Source organism: Eufriesea mexicana, unplaced genomic scaffold, assembly GCF_001483705.2.
Source record: "Eufriesea mexicana isolate 0111107269 unplaced genomic scaffold, ASM148370v2 scaffold2467, whole genome shotgun sequence".
Classification (NCBI taxonomy): Eukaryota; Metazoa; Arthropoda; class Insecta; order Hymenoptera; family Apidae; genus Eufriesea; species Eufriesea mexicana.
In genome coordinates this window covers 1,784,672-1,808,503 of record NW_016910588.1, presented here as the reverse complement: position 1 = coordinate 1,808,503, position 23,832 = coordinate 1,784,672, and the positions used below count along the sequence as shown (strand labels likewise).

The following is a 23,832-nucleotide window of genomic DNA, read 5'->3' as shown; positions in this document are numbered from 1 at the left end:
AGAGTTAAATTAAGGAAGTTTGATAATTGTTTAAGGATTTGTTGATGTTTAGGAAAAAGTAGAGTTATTATTTAGTTTATTATATTCTATTATTCCGTTATTTATTAATATTGATTAAAATAATTTGAAGTAATATTGTTACTTAAAGCGAGGGTGAAATATTATCTAAATATTGTTATTTAGAATATCGTTTTTAAAACCTATATTTTGAATTATATAATTTAAATTATTTAATATAGTTTTTTCTCAATATATCTTATATTTTAGGGTATTACTAAATATTAAATATTGATATTTTAGATAGAAATTAGTAACGAAAATTTAGGAGGTTCTGTAACATAATTGATATCAATTATATAAGAGTAATCTTATATTTTAGGGTATTACTAAATGTTGAATCTTGATATTTTAGACAGAAATTAGTAACAAAAATTTAGAAGATTCTATAACATAATTGACCAATTATCTATAATTTATAACATTTATTAACATTTTACAAATTATTAAATAGATTTTTTAACTTAATTCCAAAAATATCAGATTTTTAATTCGATATGGTGTAATAAATGAAGTATCATTGATATGTACAATTATCAATGAGAATATTGGATTTAATTTTTTGCCATTTGATATCCATATATATATGTTATATTTAATTCAAATTTAAATTATTATATACATACATATTACTTATTTGCATTAAATTAAATATATATCATATTTCATTTAGATGTATTAATATTATCATATAAATATTACACAAACATTATACAAATATATATTATATTTCCTGAAAAGTCTATCCAAATTATTACTAAATATTTACAATAAAATATATATTAAAATATATTACACTTAAGTTACGTCCAAATAAATTAAGATATTCATACATATCATGATGCAAATATATACATTATATATTTCTATCAAATTAAATATATATTACATTTAATTCAAATTCATCGAGCCGCAAAGCGATAAATCAAATATTAATTAACATTTCAGCAAATTTAACATATCTCTGACTTTCCACCAAAAATATTTTCAGTGACGATACTATTATCACCACCATGTTACTAGCATATAGGCTGGCATATCGCTGATTTCAGTAACGTCATTTCGCCATAGCTAATGCATAAGTGCTATTGCATTAATGAACGTTGACTTTGAGTAGAATTCTTGGGATAAATAATCTGACCGTGGAAGCGGAATACACCCTTTTGTTTCCTATTCTGACATCCAGACAGAACTGACAGCCTCACTCTCTGTATCTTTCCATACATGTACTCATACATCGACATACCGGTACTAAGTGTATCATTAACTCGTGTAGATATGCGTGGCCTGCAGTTGCTATCTACTTCCGTAACGTGCAATTTCTTTTTATTAGCGTACTAAATGGTCGACCAGGTTTTACTGCTTTAAACGACGCAGCTACACTTTCTTATAAGCAGTTTAAACGAACGGTACAAATTAAATCTGTCGAATGAAAAACATAACGAATTCTTATATGTTATTCTTTTCCTTCTTAATTACATTCTCCACTGTGCACTCGACTGTTATTCTTCCAATGGACTTTCGATTTATTTAATTTTTTCCTTTTTTTCTTGACTGTAGGTAAATCGTGAATTTTTGAGTTAAATGAAATATTTTAACAACATATGTAAATTTTAAATTTAAACCTGCTGTGGTTCTTCGGATATATTTTAATATTTATATTTCTTAATTTTTTAATATTTACATTGTTTTTTCAACATTGAAATAGAAAAAAAATTAGTATAGATTTAAAGTGGCAAAAGATACTGATGGAAGTGACAATTTCTTTGGACCCTTTTTAAATTCAAAGATTTAAATTATGTGGGAAAGTGCATAGGGATCACTGCTAAAGTTACTGGAAATTCAGTTATGTAATAATATAGCATTGTTAAAACATAACATTATTAAAAATTAGTGATTTTTTGTGTAAAAATAAATACAGTTCTTGTATAATTTATGAACAAAATTATTTTTGAGAAAATTCATTTTTCAATATTATTCAAAGTTTGGGAATAATTTAAATAAAAATACGTACAATATGTTTTTGATTGATTCTTGATATGTCCTTTGGAAATGATTCTTAAAAAATTAATTTATGAATATGAATTTATTATTATGAATTCTACGGTTTAGGTATCACATTACAGATACATACAATTTTTAAATACAACTAAATGTTCAATGGCTTTAATCACACATTTAATTTTATATTTAATTTACTTTATATAATAGCTTTCATTAAATATTTAATTTACTATTTACTAGTAACCATTTACCAAGGAATAGTCAATACTAATTAAATTGTTAGATTTTTAAGGATTAATATATAATAAATGTTAGTAAGTTTATTTAATATTCATTATTTAAATTAATTTTTAATTTAATTAAGTTTATTTAATTTTTGTTTAATCAATAAATTTTATATTAAATAGCAAAGTAATACATTACAAAAATTAATTCTGAACTATCTCAACACTAAAATAACTTAACATATCAAAGAAACTATAATTATAGGGAAGACATCGTTATACTGATTATTACTAATTATTACTAACACGTTAAGCACAATTGTTAAAAGTTCACAAACCGAATTGCAATTAAAAAAATAAAACAAATTTTGGATACATATAGCTCTTTCACAATTATTCCCTAATATCAATTTATTTTTGCACAAGAAATAACTTATTTACTGATTAAAATATGAGATTCACACGTAATCAGTCTTATCGCAACAAAAACATTTTTTTTTTTTGTTATATAACTTAAATTTATCTTATTTTTTGTTTTTATCTTCTACGAACGAAACAAAGTAAAATTTGAGCGTATTTCAATGAAGCAAAGTTTTTTCATACGACGATGAGTTGACCAACCGTGCTTCATGAACTTCACGGTGAATGGCTGAGAATGCAACTTTCCAGAAATTTAATTCAAAGTTTTGGAACGTCTAGTGCGCTGCTCTCAGTTTCTGCTACGTATTAGGGTGTCTTATCGCAAGTTGTGCGCTCTACGTTATTAACAATATATCAGGAGTTTGTACATAAAGGCATACTTCCGATTCACAAGAGAATACTTTACTTGAAATATTCTTTAGGGCATGTTTCGATGGAAATTTGATAAATCTTATTATTTCTTGTTACCACTATACCCCAACGCGATTGGGTTTCCTGCGCTTATACACGTACACGTGATCTGTTGCCACTTGCCCTATTACACGAAGATTATTCGAAAATAAATAAGAGTTTTCCAAGTGCTTTAAATACAGTGGAAAGAATATACAATAAAGGAATAAAGAAGGAAACATAATGCTTTAAGATATACTAACAATAAAATACTTAATACGAAGGATACTCGTGCAATTGAAGGATTTACAACAGAATAAGTCTTTTTTTAATTTTGGTAGTTACCTAATCGAGTTAATTAAATTTTGGTAAATACCGAAATATCGAAATATCGATTACTATGAGAGTAATTGAAGTCGATCTTTGGATATACATTGGTATAAAATTTATGAAATATTTGTTATTATAATATTTATTAATATTTCTTATATTTGTTATCATTTATTTTATTTTGTTATGGAAAAAATAAAATATATACATATTTTTATTCTTTCTTAAATATATTTGTTAGTAAACATAAATTTCTTCGCAAATTTCAAAATGTTCAATTCAAGTGTATATTTTATTTATTTATTTTTTTATATTTAGATTTTATGTACTATTTCATGAATTTCGATTTACAGTTATTAAAAATTTTCCTAAAATTTATTATTACATGCTACTTTGATATAGATCTGTACACGTGTGTACATATTATTAAATTCACGATATTAATATTAATATTTATCAAAGACTTTGTAATTATATTTCATTTTATGGTATTAATATATACAAAAAAGATACAACATTAATATGTGTGTTTAATATTCTTTTACTAATATTTATATAAAAATTTGTTGAAAATGGCATACAAATTTCTGTTATCGATTAGACAAATTATTTAGGAAATTTAAATGCTTCTAGATTAAATGAAAAAATTATATACATAATCTAGGAGATGAAAATTCGTTATAAAAATAATTAAGCTGAACAGAGCCAAATAATTTATAATTCTTTAATTATACATTTTTTTGTCGACACTTCCTATTAAATAGCCTTCTAATTTCATTGGTCAATTTTTGTTTATATAAATAAGGCTTTCTCGTGTATGTGAAAATAGAATTGGAAAAATAATTATAAAAATATGCAAGTACTTTCAATTATTTTATTTAATTAGAAATATATGTATTTCAATTATTTTCAAGTTATAGATTTTATTATTTACCTGATATAACAAGATAGTAAATTTTATATAAAAATGCAGTTAACAATTGATTTCTTTAGCTATATACAGAGGCAAAAATATATTTCATAAATCAACAACCTTCCATCATTTTATACATTTTAAAGTCGTAGACACCACCTTTTGTAAATTACAATTACATTGCATACTCTATTCAAAAATTTAGCTATTCATTAACAGACACAAATATCAATAATAAAACCAATTAAACCTTCCATTGCAAAATATCACTGACACAATAATTAACCTCTTCAGGGATTTGACACATATGTGTACATTTAATTTTTAAAAGTTAAGATTATTATAAGTAAAAAGAAAATTAAAATCAATTGGAGAACTATTCACCACAGAATCCTTCAACTTTAAAAGAAGACCTCGTCGAATACTTACTGAATTGTTATCAATATAAAAAAATTAAATAATTCTTTTCCCATTTTAAAAAATTCATTTCTGGACTGGTTAAATCCGAAAAATTACATCATCCTCTGACCATAAAAATTAATTAATACTAAACCTACCACGACCGAGTAAAAGACCAGCAGATAGAAAAATTAAAAAAGAACTTAAAACACAACGAAATAAGAAAAAAGTATTGAAAAATTCATAATACATATACTAAAAAAAAAAAATAAAAAAATCAAATAACTGTAACGATAACTCTAAACACAGAATTTTTAATAAAGAAATTGAAAAATAATCATTTAGGCTGTGGTTAGTGTTAACCCTTTGCACTCGATGATCTTTTCGTTACAGAAACATAGCAATTCGGAGGCTTTCTGCCATAAAGTCGACGATATTTTCAAAATGGTAAATAAGAAGTGCAAATTAACAATAAGACGTAGAATTATTTTACCTCGATATTCCACGTGTCGTTGGGCAATTTTCGCAATGGTTGTTGGTTATTTTATGGGATTTTGTTAAAATATCGGCTAATTTGGGATTTTATTTGACAACTTTGTAATTTGGGATTCGATTGGCATTTTTGTCGAATTTTGTTTCGAAACAATTATGAGTTATTGTAGAAATGTGAAACTTTTAGTTTGAAGAAATTAAGAAGTTTGTTAATTTGGGATTTTGTTCTTCGAGATCAGAATGATTACTAATTACCTAATTTTTGAATTTTATTTGAATAAAAATTGTTAATTTCTTATTTCTATAACGTGGCAGATTAATTTTTAAAAATTGTTAATTTGGAATTTTATTCGAGATATTAAATAACAACGATCTTTAAAATCTGATTAAATGACGACAGAGAGTCGCATCTCCAGTGCAAAGGGTTAAACCAACATTTCCACCCCAAAGTAAATCAATCACCCAAACAGAAGTCACGAAAATAATGAAAAATAACCAACTCCAACAGTAACTGAATATATATATATTATCCCTCGAGATATTAATATATATTTAATATTATACATATTAAATGTACACATATGTGTCAGATACCTGAAGAGGTTAATTATTGTATCAGTGATATTTTGCAATAAAAGATTTAATTGGTTTTATTATTAATATTTGTGTTTGTTAATGTATAGCTAAATTTTTGAACAGAGTATGCAATGTAATTGTAATTTACAAGCGGTGGTGTCTACGACTTTAAAATGTATAAAATGATAGAAGGTTGTTGATTTATAAAATATATTTTTGCCTCTGTATATAGCTAAAGAAATAAATTGTTAACTGCATTTTTATATAAAATTTACTATCTTGTTATATCAGGTAAATAATAAAATCTATAACTTGAAAATAATTGAAATACATATATTTCTAATTAAATAAAATAATTGAAAGTACTTGCATATTTTTATAATTATTTTTCCAATTCTATTTTTACATACGCGGAGAAGCTTTATTTATATAAACAAAAATTGGCCAATGAAATTAGAAGGCTATTTAATAGGAAGTGTCGACAAAAAAATGTATAATTAAAGAATTATAAATTATTTGGCTCTGTTCAGCTTAATTATTTTTATAACGAATTTTCATCTCCTAGATTATGTATATAATTTTTTCATTTAATCTAGAAGCATTTAAATTTCCTAAATAATTTGTCTAATCGATAACAGAAATTTGTATGCCATTTTCAACAAATTTTTATATAAAAATTAGTAAAAGAATATATACACATATAACAAAGAAATTATTTGCAAATGAAAAGATTGTTGCAAATCCTTCAACACGCAACGAAGGCAGAACTTACATGGTGCTAATGAAACAATCGACACAAGAACAACTTAAATGTGATTATCTAATTTCATCTTCTAAGAAGCTGGATGGCATGCACATCTTTTGGGCTGACCCTCGTATATGCACGTATAGCAACTACTTTTTATATTCACAACACATACCGTAACTCGTTTTGCTGTACTATCGATCTATACATCATACATGGTATACCTTCACGTTTGATTTTGATACTAGCATCTCTTCCATAACGACTGACCTCCTCTAACAGCATTTTACGTGCTAATAGAACGAACTAGAGCCCGCTTCCTCCTTTACATATCCGTGATTAGAACTGTCTCTGCGAGTATCAACGTTTTAGAGCCGGAGTAGCGGCGAGGAAGGACTATCGCCAAGCCAGAGCAGCGACTACGAGGATCAAGAAGAGCTTGAGAATCAGCACTCGGCCGCCGTACACACAGTACGTGACATATACAAGTCCTCCTTTCACAAGTGTCTCCTTTCTCTCTACTTTTTGTCCTTTGTCGTTACGTTCGCAGAGCGTGTTGCATGATCGTGCCTACCTAGAACGAACGTTCCTCTAAATGTGCTGTAGAAACTACTAACGAGCGATGTACTTGCTGAAGTTATGCATGCCGTTGGGTTAGTAGAAAAGTAACGTCGGTTTCATTCCAGTCACTCTCAGCGCGAGACTACTTGTTCAGCAAATCACTATGGTTATTGCGTAAATTTTTTATTTTGAAAAATATTCCTTTTTTCGTTTTGGAAAATATTTTCCCTTTTTGGTTTTATTGGCGTTAATCTTCTTCGCAATGGTTGTTGGTTATTTTATGGGATTTTGTTAAAATATCGGCTAATTTGGGATTTTATTTGACACCTTTGTAATTTGGGATTCGATTGGCATTTTTGTCGAATTTTGTTTCAAAACAATTGTGAGTTATTGTAGAAATGTGAAACTTTTAGTTTGAAGAAATTAAAAAGTTTGTTAATTTGGGATTTTGTTCTTCGAGATCAGAATGATTACTAATTACCTAGTTTTTGAATTTTATTTGAATAAAAATTGTTAATTTCTTATTTCTATAACGTGGCAGATTAATTTTTAAAAATTGTTAATTTGGAATTTTATTAGAGTTACTGCTTGAGTTCAAAATATTTATTGATTATTTCGTATAATTTTATTTGAGATTAAAAAGAATTGCAAATATCCAATTTTACCAATTATTATTTAAACTTAGAATTAAATCATTCATTATACCGTGAAACTTTATTTCGAAAAAACTGTTAATTTGTGATAAATGTTACTAACTATGCTTAGAATAATTATTAATACCGTGACGTATTTGTGAAAATTGGGCAAGGTTTTCCAAGGAAAGAAATTACACCATCATTTTCTTTTATTAAGTAACCAATTGCTATTTTCGGGTAATATCTAAAAATAACATGTAACCTATATTAAAAAAAATTTTGATTTACAATTCGTTTAATTACAAAAATTACAAAGTAGTGATAAGTCATCTCAAACTCAATCATTCATCGATGCAAAATTTAAATTTAAATATCTCCATTTTCACTTGTATACAAAAGAAAAGAAACTTATTTCCATTACATAGAAAACCATATGCAAAAATCCGACATTACCTTTCTACTGACCCAAAACTGGTCATAGTAATGGTTACCATTGAAACATTCCACGTTGAAATCTAGGATACTTTCCTCCCTTAATTTCTTCTCTATTTGTCTATCCTGTGGGGTAAGTAAAATTCGTAAAATCAAGATCTATCTTCACTCATCTGGTCGCTTTCTCTCTCTCTCCAATCAAACTTCTCGATATTCCAACTCCCCTGTCACAATTATTCTCGGCGCCAAATTTCCTCGACTTTTTTCCAAAAGAAAAAAAAGAAAAAAAGAAAAAGAAAAAGAAAGGAAACCAACTATCGTCTAAGCTTCGTACCAGATCGGTGAAGTCGATAACAATGGAACATCACGTAACTCGATTGCATGGAAGCTTTTTCCGTTCAAACTTGTCCTTAGCCGTGCTACTCCATTGAACCTTCGTCAAACACACTTCACCGAGTCAGTAGCGTTTCGTTAACGACGTACACACGAAAAAGAGGCAAGAATGTAGACGCTTTTCCGAACATAATATCCACGAGGTATACACAACACTGGTGCGTGTGCACACCACCGACGAGTCGACGACGACGTCACGCAGGCTCCGATGCCTATATAGGTTCGTCAGCCTCTGTGAACCTTCCACGGTCCGTGCCTTACGCATAATCGTTGCATGACCTCGAAACCACGGAACAATCGTCTTACGATCACGATGAAGGATATCCAGATCTCAGTCCCTGTTGTAAAAAAGACTTTCATTGACAGACTTCGCATCGATCGAGGAACTGCGCGAAACGAAGGGCTCGTAAAGGAATTTCGCAACACGTTCGATCTAGCTGTACCAGCAAAACGATATGGCTAAATACCACTGTGTATATATCTCGCTGTGTACGATACTTTTTCATACCTGACCCGAGTTAACCCTTTGAACAGCGAGAACTTTTCGCGCGATTGTTTGAGAATTGCGTTCTCGTGATTGGAATATCTTCAAAATCGAATATTTCGTATTGAAAGAAAAAATTTAAGGATTTTAAGTAATATTCTGAATTTTGATTTGTTTATCCACGAAAATTTTATAAAGAGATGGAAGGGTTCAATGGGTTAATGTTACTATATAGGGTGGCCAAGCAGAATGCGGTCGCCTAAATATTAGCCTTATTTCTTATTGGCTATGTGGAGATAACGGAAAACTTTCAAGGACTATAGATAGTCGTGGAAAGAATTTTTTGTTAAATATATAACAAATTTTTTAAATATTTTCTCCCTTTTTTCTTTCATAAGGCGTATATTTAGGTGATTTTATTTAATTAGGACATCCTATATAGAGAATGTTCTGTAATATGCAAGAAGTACAGCAGGGGTGGTTTCTGCATACTGAAATAAGAAAAAAGCTCATACGAACATGTGCTGCATATGAGCTTGTTTTCGAGGTATAGTTTGTTTCGTGTTGTAATTATTGTGTTATATTTATTTATTTATTAATAAGATAAACTCCTTAATATATAAATAATATATAAAATCAGAAACAATCAAGAATAAAACTAAGATTGCTGTTTTCTGACGAACTAATATTCTAGCAAATAAATAAATAAATAAATTTTTATGAAGATAGTTATATTGTATTTTTTAATAAATTAGTCCAAATTCCACTTTTTCGTGTAGAACATCGCCAATTATATTTGCCTCATAAACGTTTCACTTTTAATTCGTAATTTTTCTCATTCCGTTACACAATAATTCAAATAATTCATTCAAATGATTTCATAATGATTATAATTATAATAATATTATATTATAATAATATTATGATTATAATAATATTATAATAATGATTCAAATCCACTATGTTTGATATTAGTCGTTCAATGATCTTCCAAGATGATATAGCAAAATTTAATACGAATACAATTTAATTCCAGTTATTCTGTTATTATAAATTAATTTTTATTATTTCTAACACCATAGACTTGTAAATAATGCAGAATTAAACCAAAATATTTCTTTCTATTTGTTCAAAGAAAATCTTAAATGGTCTAGAACTTTGCTTCGTCAGAAAACGCATTCACTGTATTCGTAGCCTAACTACATAGTCTAGGAAACTATACCCTAAACCTGCAATACTTCAAAATTCCTTTCAGAGTTCCACAAAAATAAAAAATTCGTCCAATCTCATGATCCCCAAATCACACAGAAAAGCGGAAAATAACTAGTACCAAATTCTGTCCTAACTTATAGTAGCTCAGGAAAGTGTTCGAACGCTATGTTTCGAGTGCTTCAAGGGAGTACCCTAACTCAAAAATTCCGATTTCAATGGAAGTATACGGGTACGTAAAGCATAACGAATTCAACGTAGATCAATCCTCTTCATTCACAGAAATCATCACTCGAATCTACAATCTAATTTTTGTTTTCTTCAACACTTTGGCTGCCATGTTGGTCATATATGACTAGCCACGATTTCTCCTGTGACGCCATGTTGGTCATTGGTGACCGGAGCGCTTGAACTACTTAAACTACATTGAACAACATTGAATGAAAATTGACAGTTAGTCCATTTCGAATAAAACCGCTAATTAGAAGATACTTTGAAATAAAAAGTGCCCCGTTGAACGATTAAAAATTTTTATTAGAACATCAAAGAATATCAGAACAAACTGAGCGAAACATATGCTTTCGGCGTGGCAGTCAAAGAGTTAATGTAATCGTATAATAGTGCGAGATAGAGTAAAAATTTATAGTAAACTATAGTAAAAAGTCATACAAATTTCTCCCTGTGATTTTACCCCTATTAATGTCATTTTCTGCTGATAAACATCTTCGTGTAACACTCGTTAGGTACTCGTTACGTGCACGCAAGCCTTCGTTGAAATCGGAATTTCCGAGAATTAGAGAATTCTTCCGAAATACAGCATTCGAACACTTTCACGGTATACTAAAAATGCCACGCGGTATTATAACACGAACTAAACTGCACCTCGAAAACTATGAAATAAAATAACTTCGATCTGCAGACCCCCGCTGCACTTGCACGCGCTACAAAACACCTGATCGACATGATACCACCATAGACGATATTCAAAGTCGATCAACTCGCATCTCGATATGTTGAAACGCTTGAGAAGCGAGAAGCATCCCTGCCTTGAATCGGGCCTTCGTTCCGTGTAACTCTTCGACCCGATTAATACGATATTGCGAAGTCCCTCTTTCCATTTACCGTCGTTGCGACCTGAAAGAGGCGTTTTGTCGCTGGACGTGTCACGCAATGGCTGGTTGAAATTTGCAGTCGGAAGCTAGCGCCCTGCTGGAGGGCGACACCAGGGCAGGGATCGCGGGTCGGGCAAGAAATTTGAGGCACGACGTGCAGCGGAAGATCTCTAGGCTCCGGCAGGATCGCGCCTCGTCCGAGGCCTTCCCGTGCAGCGCTAGCAGCGTGGAGAGCCTGCCGAGCGGAAGTGGCTCGAGCACGCAGGCACTCGTGCGTGCAGGAAGCAATCACAGTTCGATATCCTGCGAAGACAGGGACGCCATCAGTCCGACATCCATTGGCCCCGTGCTGTGCAGAGCCAGGGCTCTCGTCGATTATACGCCTAGCCCGTACGATAAGGAGGCTCTCAAGTTTAAGGTTTGTTTTCATGTGCCTTCACCTACGGCTCGTCGTCCAGGAATTTTCTTCCTTTTCTCTGATTTTATCGTTACATCGTTACTGCGTGAGTATCCGAATTTTGGGAAATTGTTACCTCTCAGTTTCGTTCTCTTAACCTTCCTTCTTCTGTCCCCTTTTTATAGATATTAAGTTCGTTGTAGTGGGTTCGCTTGAGTCTTGAGGTACTCGAGTGAAAATTAACCCTTTGTACTCGATGATTTTTTGGCTTGAGAAGAAAAGAAAATCAAAGATTCTCTGCTAAAAAATTGACGATACTTTTTTCAGCAGTAAATAAAGAATTAATACTGGAATTGTAGAATTATTTGATTTCGATACTTCGCACACTGTTATTTCGCGTTAAATTTGATGTATTAATTAATATCGATCTTCCAAATTTTATGAAATGGTGACTGAAGCTCACCTTTCGAGTGCAAAGGGTTAAATGGTAGCTGAATATACTATTTAATACAGCGGAGTTATAGTAATTTTCTGATTCATTGCATCAATATCTCAAGTCATTATATTTGATTATTACTTCCTCTGTTACGAAAATTTAATCGATCGCATATTTTGAAAATTCTGATAAACAAAATCTAAAAACATTCTCCCACAAAGAATTGCTAGAAAAATTTCTCGAAGATCAGCAAGTAATATAAAATTATGTTTGGAATCATCTCTCGGTTCCATTTGTATTGTCCTCCATTAATTTCGTAACAGAAATATATAAATTAGGAATACAGTGATCTGAGACATTGATGCAATGAATCAGAAAATTACTATAACTCTGCTCTATTAAATGGTAGCTAAATATATCATTTAATACAGCGGAGTTATAGTCATTTTCTGATTCATTGCATCAATATCTCAAGTCATTATATTTGATTATTACTTCCTCTGTTATGAAAATTTAATCGATCGCATATTTTGAAAATTCTGATAAACAAAATCTAAAAATCGGTTTTAACCCTTTGCACTCTGTGATCTTTTCGTTACAGGAAAATAGTAATTCGAAGACTTTCTGCCATAAAGTCTAGGATATTTCTAAAACGATTAATAAGAAATCGTATGAAAATTAAGACGTAGAATTCCGTGGTACTTCGATATTCCGTGGTATATTTGTATATTAATTAACATCCATTTTTAGAATCTGATTAAATGGCCACTGAGAGGCGCCTCTCGAGTGCAAAGGGTTAATACTAGGTTTACAGGGACATTCCTCGTATATCTCTACAGACACCTGTTAATTCGACGCGTGAACGAAATCAGACATTTTCTTTAAAAAATAACTAAAAATGAAATATAATTATATGTTATTAACATGTAAATGAAACTATGATATATATATATATATAATTTCAGTCAAATCCTATTGAATTGAAATGGCTATAGCAATTCAATAGGAATTTTCCACCTTATTTATACAAAAAAATGAGCTCATCAAGATATTAGTCGAAAATGTCAATAAAATTGAATTTTTCAATCAAATCTTATTGAATTGAAATGGTTATAGCAATTTAACAAGAATTTTCCTCCTTATTTATGCAAAAAAATTAGCTCGCCACGATATTAGTTGAAAATGTCAATAAAATTGAATTTTTCAATCAAATCCTATTGAATTGAAATGGCTATAGCAATTCAATAAGAATTTTCCTCCTTATTTATGCAAAAAAAATTAGCTCACTACCATATTAGTCGAAAATGTCAATAAAATTGAATTTCTCAGTCAAATCCTAATAAATTGAAATATATATATATATATTTATATAAAATTTATAGTTATTTTTGTTTAAATGTAAACGGTGTCTGCAATTTTCCTCCTGAAATTCGAGATTCGTCAAAATGACATGTCCCGTAAACCTAGTGTCTTAATTGTAATAAATTTACTGTTAAAAGTATATCAAATGTTACTTGAAAATTGAAAATTATCGTGGGAGTATAAAATGTCGTAACGCGTCTCGAGTTATCATATACTGGGTGTCTTACCAATTCTGGCCGATATAATGACAAGAGAATTATTATATAACGATAATTGGTTTTTTATAATTATAGAAAATTAATTTTGGTTTCTTTTCAATGAAATTCCAATTTTTAAAATTTCCAATTGCGATGCCAGAATATATCCTAAATTTCTTCACTCCGTGTTCGAGTAAATAGCAAATAGCTCAATACACGATATTTACTTTCATAATTAAAATTCTCAATATTATTTGATATCGATAAGTTTTTTAACACTTTGTTGACCGGCAATTTTGCGCAGAAACATTATTTTGCATTTTTCTGTATATCGCTAGTTGTAACTTCCGTCCATGGTGAAGTTTCTGCAGAATTTTTATGAAATTGTTTCATTTGGAAGTAGCATAAATTGGTTTGAGAAACAACTAAATGAAAATCAAAATTTATCAAAAAATAAATCCCTAAATTCTACAGTACACGCGAAATGTTTGAATAATCCTATCAGATTCTATAACATTTCTTTTTGACATTTTGTTGGAATAATGTCAGATTGATCACTTTCCGAATCACTGCAATTTATTTCGAAGTCACTGGGTCAATCAGATGAAGAAAGTATCTGTGTATAATTCATTGAAGCTTTCTTCACCGTTACGTTCGGTGATGGTTGAAATTTTCGAAATACTAAAATTGTAATAAAAATTTAAATACCAAGAAAAATATTTCCTTTATTATAAAGCAGACACGACTAAACACGATGCACAAAGCTTTTGCGATATTCTATATCGCCCTGGGTTCCATAAATTGAAATAGATAATGCAAGTGCAGTGGCGAGTTAACTCGTCATCGGTCAACAACTTTTGGGCATGAGAAGACGAGTTAACTCGTCACCGGTCAACAATGTGTTCACATAAGATTCTTATTCAGTGATTACATAGCTGTTAACCCTTTGCACTCTGAGAATTTTTACCACGCAGTAAACATTTTTCTGAAATAAAGTTTCATCATCGTGTGTTATCGTATTCGACGAGTGCCGCCCGTGATAACCGCTTTCGTAGCGGGTGAGTGCCGCGAACAGCTCTACGATGGCTCAAAACACAGCACACTCGCGGGCACAAGATATTGACACTTTACCAACCGCTTCAACGGCATACGTACTGTGCGTTGCAGGAAAGAAGCCATCTGAGAAACTTGTAGGACCGAATCCCCACCAATCCTCACCAACCCACGCATTCTAATTCCATCGCAGATGCAGAGTAAACGCGCTCCCCTTATTGGCAGAAATGATCCCTTCATATTAGCCCGGTCATAGAACACCGTGTGACAAAGAAAGCGAACGAAGCAACGAGACAAAGTGAGACAGACGCAAAAAATAGATGCAAGAACGTAGACTCATCTCAAAGCGTAGTAGTGTTTCCAATTCATTGTAAGTTAACTCTGAGATAACATTTCTTTCGTTAATGTTAACGTATCACGTTACAGAACTTGGAGATAGTAGTTTTGGGAATGTCATAGAAGAGTGGGTATCACTAACGAGAGTATAGGCGAAGCAATATGGAATACCCCTGTTGCCCGCAACCGAACGAGATGACTTCTTTCCTGCAACGCATAGTACTTCTTCTACGATTCTCCCTGACGCCGGCTCTGTTTCGGTTTAGACTGTCGCACGGGAGTATCTGTGCGTTTCGTATGCTCAGATAAATTTGTAAAAAAAAAACAGACACTAAGGACATAAAACAGTCCTCCACTTGACCTGGGACATTGCGGTCCTGTGGGAGATTTCCCACAATGTGGGAGCTTACAAAGCAACGCAACTAACGCAACTGAGCAACGTACCAAAAGGGCTAAAAATACGCTATCGGTCGGTAAGCATCGGCGACCAAAAGCCGATTAATAGGCTTCCGGTCGGTAAAGTGTTAAGTCGGAAGTAGGAACGCGTGTATGAAAATCAGGAAAAGCTTATTTCGCGATTGCGAAATCGAGCTCCCTCACCTCGACAAGGTATAAGCACTTGAGGAGGGCACGGGGGTTCAATCACAGGAAAACAATCGCACCAAATCAGCGAGTAGCGTTCCAGTCGTGTCGGTTCGCAGCACTCAGCCGGTACGAAAGCGGTTATCACGGGCGGCACTCGTCGAACGCGATAACACCTCGTACGAGAAAAACATTATCATTTACCCCCTCCACCACTATTTACAAATAAAACTAAATCGCGAATCGACGAGTGCGAAGGGTCAATGGTGAATCACGATCACGAAACCCCATTACTCCCACAGCCACATTCTCATCCCTCTCCCACCCCTTCAAACACAATTATCTGCTTCCCTTTATTTTCTTCTTCTTCTTCTTTTCATTCTTTTATTTATTTTTTTTTTTTCGAAATTTCCCGATGCTACGTGACTTAACAACGATCCCAGCTAGCACGAACAAACGCGAACGTCGAATCTGGTGTTGAGTTCCACGAATTAGAAAGTGTAAGAGTTCTCAAGGTTTTTCTCACGTGGAAATCGCGAGGCGAATTGCAACACGAGCTTTTGTTGCAGAAGGGAGACATCATCGACGTGGTGCAAATGAACAAGAGCGGTCTGTGGAAGGGTGTTTTGCACAACAGGATAGGCCACTTCAAGTTCATAAACGTCGAGATACTAAACGACAGGGTTCCAAGGCGCGGCGAACCCGAAGGGCGGGGGAAGTGGGGCCAGAGGTATAGGCAGAAGCCCGGTTCCGTTCAAGAGCTCTTGCAGAGAATGAATCTTCAGGTAGAGAGCAATATCTTGCCACGGCTCGAACAAACTGATTCGCATTTGCATCGCTTCGAATGCAAAGCAGGGAACCTGCTTTTATACGTTTCTTTATTCGCCGGACCTTTCTCTTTTCATCCACATCCCACCCCGCCGATCACCCCACTCTTGCGTGCCCCTTTTATACCGCGGTACAATACACAGTTCCACGGTACGTGGCGTGTTCCTTTTTTCTCCTCGACACTTCCTTTTTTTATATCCATCTTTCTCCTCCCCTTATCTCGTACCATCGATTCCCTGGTTCCTGCTTTTCTCCTCTTGTCGCGAGATCTTCTTTAGCGATAAATGTTTCGTCTCTTTCGCCCCACCGGCTAGGAGATCCTCGATCCGAGGGATTTGTACCTCGCAGAGAGATTCGCGGGACGAGATGGGAAACTACACACTGATGAAAGTTAAAAATTCCGAAATTTTTTGACGCCTCTTTTTCTTGGTTAGATGACATTGAAACGTGTACTGGGAAAAAATTACTTGTGTATTGGGTTGGCAACTAAGTGATTGCGGATTTTGTCAATAGATGGCTTTTGCACGTTCTTTTGTTCAGTCAACGTGTTCAAGACACCTAACTTATATTGTTTTCCTGCTGTTTGGACTTCCGCCTTTAATTTAGTTGAAAAATTGTATCGATTAGTTATTTAGTTTCGTTTTTATCCCAATTTAAAAATGGAAGAACAAGACGCGCATTTCGGACATATTTTATTGTTTTATTTCCGAAAAGGCAAGAACGCATCGCAAGCACGCAAGAAGTTATGTGCCGTATATAGGAATGAAGCCTTGAAAGAAAGACAGTGTCAAAATTGGTTTGCCAAATTTCATTCTGGTGATTTTTCACTGAAAAATGCGCAACAATCTGGCCGTCCAGTTGAAGTTGATGAGACCCATATCAAGGCCATTATCGATTCTGATCGTCATAGCACGACACGTGAGATCGCAGAGAAGCTCAATGTATCGCATACATGCATTCAAGAAAAATTAAAACGGCTTGGCTATGTCAAGAAACTCGATTTATGGATCCCTCATCAGCTTAAGGAAATTCATTTGACGCAACGCATTAACATCTGCGATTCGTTTCTGAAACGCAACGAAATTGATCGATTTCTGAAACGACTGATAACTGACGACGAAAATTGGATAGTTTATAACAACGTTAATCGGAAAAGATCGTGGGTGATGCAAGATGAACCAGCCCAGACGACACCTAAATCTGAGATTCGCCAAAAAATGTTGTATTTTCCTTCTTATTTAAAATCCGCAATCACTTAGTTGCCAACCTAATATATAGCTTTCCTTTCTTTTTTTTTCAGATATGCATATGTACAGTACGTGATAAAATGATAGTGCATTTCGTAGTTGAGTATGAATATGTTTATAGCGTTTCTGAAAAGCATTCTGTATTATTTTAGTATTTTTTGATATTTTAACAAATCTGATTATTATCATTTTACGTGTAACAATTTTTACAGCGAATGCACTGTATAATGAATGTTTAATATAGTATTAAGAGCTGAGAGACAAATACATTCGTACAAGTTTTATTATAGTTTTGTCTATGATTAAGGAAGTTTCTGAGAAAGAGACTTATAAGCTTATTAATTTTAATAAATTTAATAGTTCATTGTTAATATTAATTTTAGCTTAATTTGTCTTAATTAACGGAATATTGAGTTTAAATTTTAGGAAAATATTTTTTGAATAGTTAATTTCCAAAGATGTAAAATTATTATCTAATTTCATTTGATCGAGTTCATGTATGAATTAGTATTTGTTAAAATGATTTTAATTTTTTCAATACGTTAATTGCTTATGATTCTCAAGAACGATTTAATTTTCCCGCGCTTTTATATTTGAATTTCGGTTCTTTCAGAATAAAGCTGTGAATTACAATTTAATCGTTTTATTTGATATTTGTAATAAATTTCAATTTATAGTCGATTTAAAAAATTATATTTTCACTGTTTAGCTCTTTTATTTCTTTTTCATTAAAATATGAGAAAATATATATTAAAATATATATTAACATAAGTGATCGAATGTATTGAAAAATATCAAAGCATTGTAGAAATATAATTTTTTCTTTTTCAAAATTCAAAGAATTAAACAATTGCATTAAACAATTAATTATTTTTTTAGTAGTAACTGATATGTATAATTAATTAAAACATTAATGAAGTAATTAACAAAAGGATTTCTAATTTAATTATACATATAGAATTATTTATATTAAAAAATTTTTTTATTTCATACCATTATCTTAATAGAATAAATACAATACATAGACAAACATCAAAACAATTTTCGTGCGAGGTAACAATTTATTTTTGAGGCTGTATCGAATTAAAAATAATATTTATTAGGTGAACTATTTTGTTCAAGACTGATTAAACAAAACGAAAATAAAAATAGTGACAATCTGAATAATTTATCTTTTCAGGAACACATTCCTGTTTTTGTATTTAACGGATACGAGGATTTGGAGCTCTTCAGGGAAATTGAAGCTGCGGACCTTGATTACTTGCGTATACATCAGCCCGAGCATCGTGCTAAAATCCTTACCGCTGTGCAGTTATTGAACGATCTTCAATGTAAGTTACTACTAATTATTTTTAACCAATTTAACATTTTATTACCGTAGATATATATTATAATTCGAATCTAGAGTTTAATATGTATTTTATCAGTACGTGTAAATAATAATTTTAATATAAATTTTTATACATTTTGTTACTGTGCATGCAACAATTTTAATGTAGATGTTGAGATATATTTTTCTACTGTGTATATATATAATAATTTCAATATAAGTTTTAACTTTGAAATATTTTGTTGCAATATTAACTTAGTGAATATAATAATTGTTTTTAGGCTTTCTGGATATTATGCTTCCATTATATTGCATTTTTTAATTTTTTTTATGTTATTTTAATATATATTATTATGATTAAACTATTTATATTTTAAATTATTTTAAATTTTTGGTAGATCCAAATAACAAGAAAAAAGTGGAAGAAATACATAGTTAATACCCTTTCGTTAAAACTTCCAAATAATTAATTTATTAAAAAGTTACAAATTTCAAGGTACAACAATATTATATCTAACAACGAACCATCATTTTGATACCAAACTGAATAAAAGGTACTAATAAAATAAGGTTCTTTACTATTAACTTTACTATTTACTAATTATCATTAACTCTTGACAAAATAATTGTCTCCATCTATTAAATAACTAATTATAAGTCTCAACCAAAATGAATTTTCAATCCTATCCCTTTTTCAACAAGCACATTAAACTGATGTTTAATCTAGCAACATAGAAACCCGCACTTTCCCAGTAATTCGAACTATTTATTAAAATTTATTTGAATTCCATACGAAAACAAATAACTTCTCTCAGCCAAAGAGAACTCAGTTTCAAACCCTTCTATAATACCTCATCCATGCACCCAAGAACTGCATCGAACATGGCAAACAATCCACCCTCTTATTCCTTCCCAGCAGATCCCAGACGTGCAAAAGCTACAACAAAACGCGAAACTACAACTTAGTTTTTGTTCTGTCCTAACAGCCGGAAGCGAGGGCGATTTAGCATCAAGCTCAGAGGGCGACGAGGTGAGTCGTCTGGTCTTAACCTCTGGCCAGACATCCGGCCATTGTTCACCGTTTAATCGCCGCCAGTTCCCGCGGGACTCTGGCTGTTACGACGCTCACAAGAATCCCACCAGCCGGCGAACCGTGAGTCCTGAATCGGCAACGACCACCAAGCTGCCCAGGGAGAACAATCTCGACGCGGCAACGCCAGCCAAGAGCGTCGGCGGCGTCACTGCAGAGGGCAGCACCGTCGCGGACAGCAAGGACGACTTTCATCCGAACATACCGATCACTGGCAACGCGGCCGGCCAGAAAGAGGGCCAATTCGACAAGTCGCCGTTGCTACGTGGCGGGAACGTTCGTTTCATAGCGAAACGGGGCAACTTTGGCGAGACCGTGGTGATCGAGGACGCCTGCGAAAGCGGTCAGAAACTCGCCGGGATGGTGAAATACGTGGTCGGTGGCGGCGACCTTGGCCTCGAGGCCACAGGCAACATCGCTGGTCTAAGCCAGAGGGGCTGCCTCAGCGAGAAGTCCAGCGACTCTGGCGTCAGTTCATCCAGCATCAGCTCAGCTCCTCCGCCTAGGGATAAGGTTCTCGCCAATGTTGCTTCTGACTCGCCCACTAAGAACTTCGGTAACTTCACCAGGGCATCGCCGACTTCTCAGCCGGCCAGCAGTAAGAGTCAAACTGGAGAGGCTAGTTACCAGTAATCGGCGACGCTCCGATTTCTCTTACCTTTGTATCGTGTCTTGTTAAGTTCCATTGTAAAATTGACGGGGTTGAAAATCTTACCCTCCGATGTCGATGCAGTATTCTGTGTCGCGAGTACTCTATGATCAGCCGAGGTCTAGACTTTCTGACATGGGTCCAGTTGGACTGATACGAGACGAACAGCATGTTCGAGGAACAGGTTTCGTGGTAGGACGATGATCGAAATTTCTGGGTTCGAATGTTTCGATGATTACTTAGGGAATATACAGAGTACTATGTATCAGCAGAGCTTAGGAGCGCGATGGTTTATACGAAGGTACATCTTCTTTCAGCTCTTTTCTCATATTTTCGGCTTTCTTTTCTCTGTTCCTCTCTTGTAGGATTACGTAGAGTTATTCAATGAAGGAACGTTTAGAAGGTAACTCGTTGAAGCGTATTTCATGCGACATTGCGTTCCCTGATTCGATTTATCGAACGAACTTGAATTAGGAACGTGGTTAAATACGAAATGTACGTTCATGAAGGAATCGTTTTATTGTCCCATGCCCGAAAACTAGCCATGCAATGCTACTCGATGTCCGATCCAATATATCCTGCAAACGTTTCACTGCAGGATTTCTTTTGTTTTAATTTCAGCTCGGAGTGAAGCGAAATAACGCGGTGCTTCGCTAACTTTTATTGCCTTGTCGATTCTTTGTCCTCGTTACTTTATAATCGAAAGTATGCCGCGATTCGTCTGTTTTTCAACGGGAACTCCAGCTCTTTATAACTCGACAACGGATCACGGCTTTACGCGATTATTCTCCTTGTGAATTTTTACAGCCGCGGATAACGGAGATAAGGGGATAGGGCCGAGGGGTTGGATTTATGGAGATTCGACGAGAAAGGCGAGCTAAATGTTTCGACATTTCGATCGTAACACGAATCGAACTGAATTTGGCAGTTTCGCTTGACCAATCAGATCACCAGAGGGGAAAAGTTGCCATGTCACTGCCAGTCATTTCATGATCTCGTCTATCGTTTTCGACGCTCGTATAATTAACTAATGATAATATTGTGATAAGATTGCATTTATGTCTACGTAATTTGTAAATAGATAGAGACCTGCAATAGGAAATTCATCTTTGCAATTTGTATACAATAAGCTACGAGAACAGAGACTAAAGAGACGTTTTCACGAGAAGTAACGAGAGGACACGTTGATCTGTCAATCGAATTAGACGTCGGAGACTTTGGTCAGCTATTTAGCCTGTCTCTATAGCGAATGGCTGATTATTAGTCAGGAATCGCTAGATTAACGACTGCCAACACGATTCGAACCTTTCCACGGGTGTTGGAATGTTAGGCTTCTCGTCTTTCGATTTGATTTACTGAGAATGGTACGTATGATTTGCAAGTTTGCAAGCACACCTGATGAGAAGGTCCCAGTGGTCTGTGACACGTGGATGAACACGAAAGACGAGCGATGATCTATTAAAGCACTCTGTAGTTACTGGTAATATACGATCTAGTTTATTTGCAACCCGGGGAATACCGCGCAATTTGAAAGTAAAGTTGGATAAAATAGTGAGGTAATGGGTATGTACAAAGTTTGAACGCAGGACTAATTTTCTATCCGATTTTATAGTTTCCCTCTAGCGTTGTATAACATTATAAAGTAATCGTTCACACTTATGCACAAAATGGCGGTCTCGAGTGTTTAGGAGAGAAGCGTCGTATTGAAACCGTAGATCTGCCCTGTACGAAATCCATCGTTGAAGTACCTTTTATGACATTATTTTATCCAATCCTGTAACCGATTCATTTTCGCAACCTTCGCTGTCGCTTTGACACGAATTTTTCATTTGGAGGAATTACTAGTACATGGTCGACAATCCCCATCATCGATGCAACTTAGTTCTTCGACAAGATGGTTAACTGTACATGTGTATATTGACTATGACACAAAAAAAAGGAAGAAAAATGGATGAAAAGAGATTTAAAGTTATAAAGTTTTTGTATGTACATACAGCACGCATAGAAACCTAACGATGTTTTATATTGATCCAACCTTTGCCAAAACTTTAGACTATACAGATCTATACATAAATATACATATGTTATATATCATACCGTTGGCTCTTATGTACATCTTTTGTATAGTGTAAAATGGTAGACGAATTTAAAGCGACAGAGAAACGAGATCAGGAATGAAACCGACGAGAACTCGTGCATGATATCGAGAAAGGGGGAAAAATCGATCATCAAAATACGGTCTAAGGGACTCTCTATTAATGTAAATAGAATACATCAAAATATATATTGGTTTCGGGGCGCGAGCGACCCGACCACTATCCAAAATGGCGGAGACTGATGAGCAAACGTTAGAGATCTTATAATCTTTAAGATGCATGTTTACCTTCTCTTCATTATTATCGATTTACAAAGTAGCATTAGAAGATTTAACCCCATTTTGTAACGTCTGTTACGCTTTTTCGTACGACCATTGACGAATAGAGAGCATCGATTCTATGTAGAAACTTTATAGAGATACGCGAGACTCTCAACCGTGATGATTGGCCCGGCAGAGAAGCCCGGGGGTAAATAAGTTGACACACGCTGCTTCCAGAATAGCGATTGTTTTCACACGTACTTTATCGATATACCGCATTAAGTGATCCGTATTGCAAGGTTCAATCGTACCCGGACGAGACGACTTGATTTACGTTTTAATTTAAGAAATTCCGTTCGTTGGGAAGACATCCACCGAGATCTGCCCCTGACGAGGACGTTCTACTCGAAATTGAAAACAGGTTTCGCGCGGTGGCAATTACCGATCGAAAATATCTTCGTTACTTTGTGTACAGAAATCACGGCGATGCTATAGTTTGTCCGTTCCACGAGGAATAATATTACGCGTAGAGAGAACGAATCAAAGAGAGAGAGAGTAAAACAGATGAGAACGAAAACGGTAGGATGAAGCGA

At 33.5% G+C, this 23,832-nt stretch overlaps 1 protein-coding gene across 1 annotated transcript in view; it reads left to right on the top strand.

Annotated features, from left to right (window-relative positions):
• LOC108550080 (uncharacterized) overlaps positions 1-20,867 on the top strand; it is a 57,978-nt gene extending 37,111 nt beyond the window's left edge. The window contains exons 6-10 of the mRNA XM_017903687.1: positions 6,923-7,021; positions 11,456-11,794; positions 16,309-16,524; positions 18,995-19,145; positions 20,131-20,867. Coding sequence (XP_017759176.1) covers positions 6,923-7,021; positions 11,456-11,794; positions 16,309-16,524; positions 18,995-19,145; positions 20,131-20,867 — 1,542 coding nt within the window. The remainder of the gene's footprint in view (positions 1-6,922; positions 7,022-11,455; positions 11,795-16,308; positions 16,525-18,994; positions 19,146-20,130) is intronic.
• Positions 20,868-23,832: the final 2,965 nt, after the last annotated feature.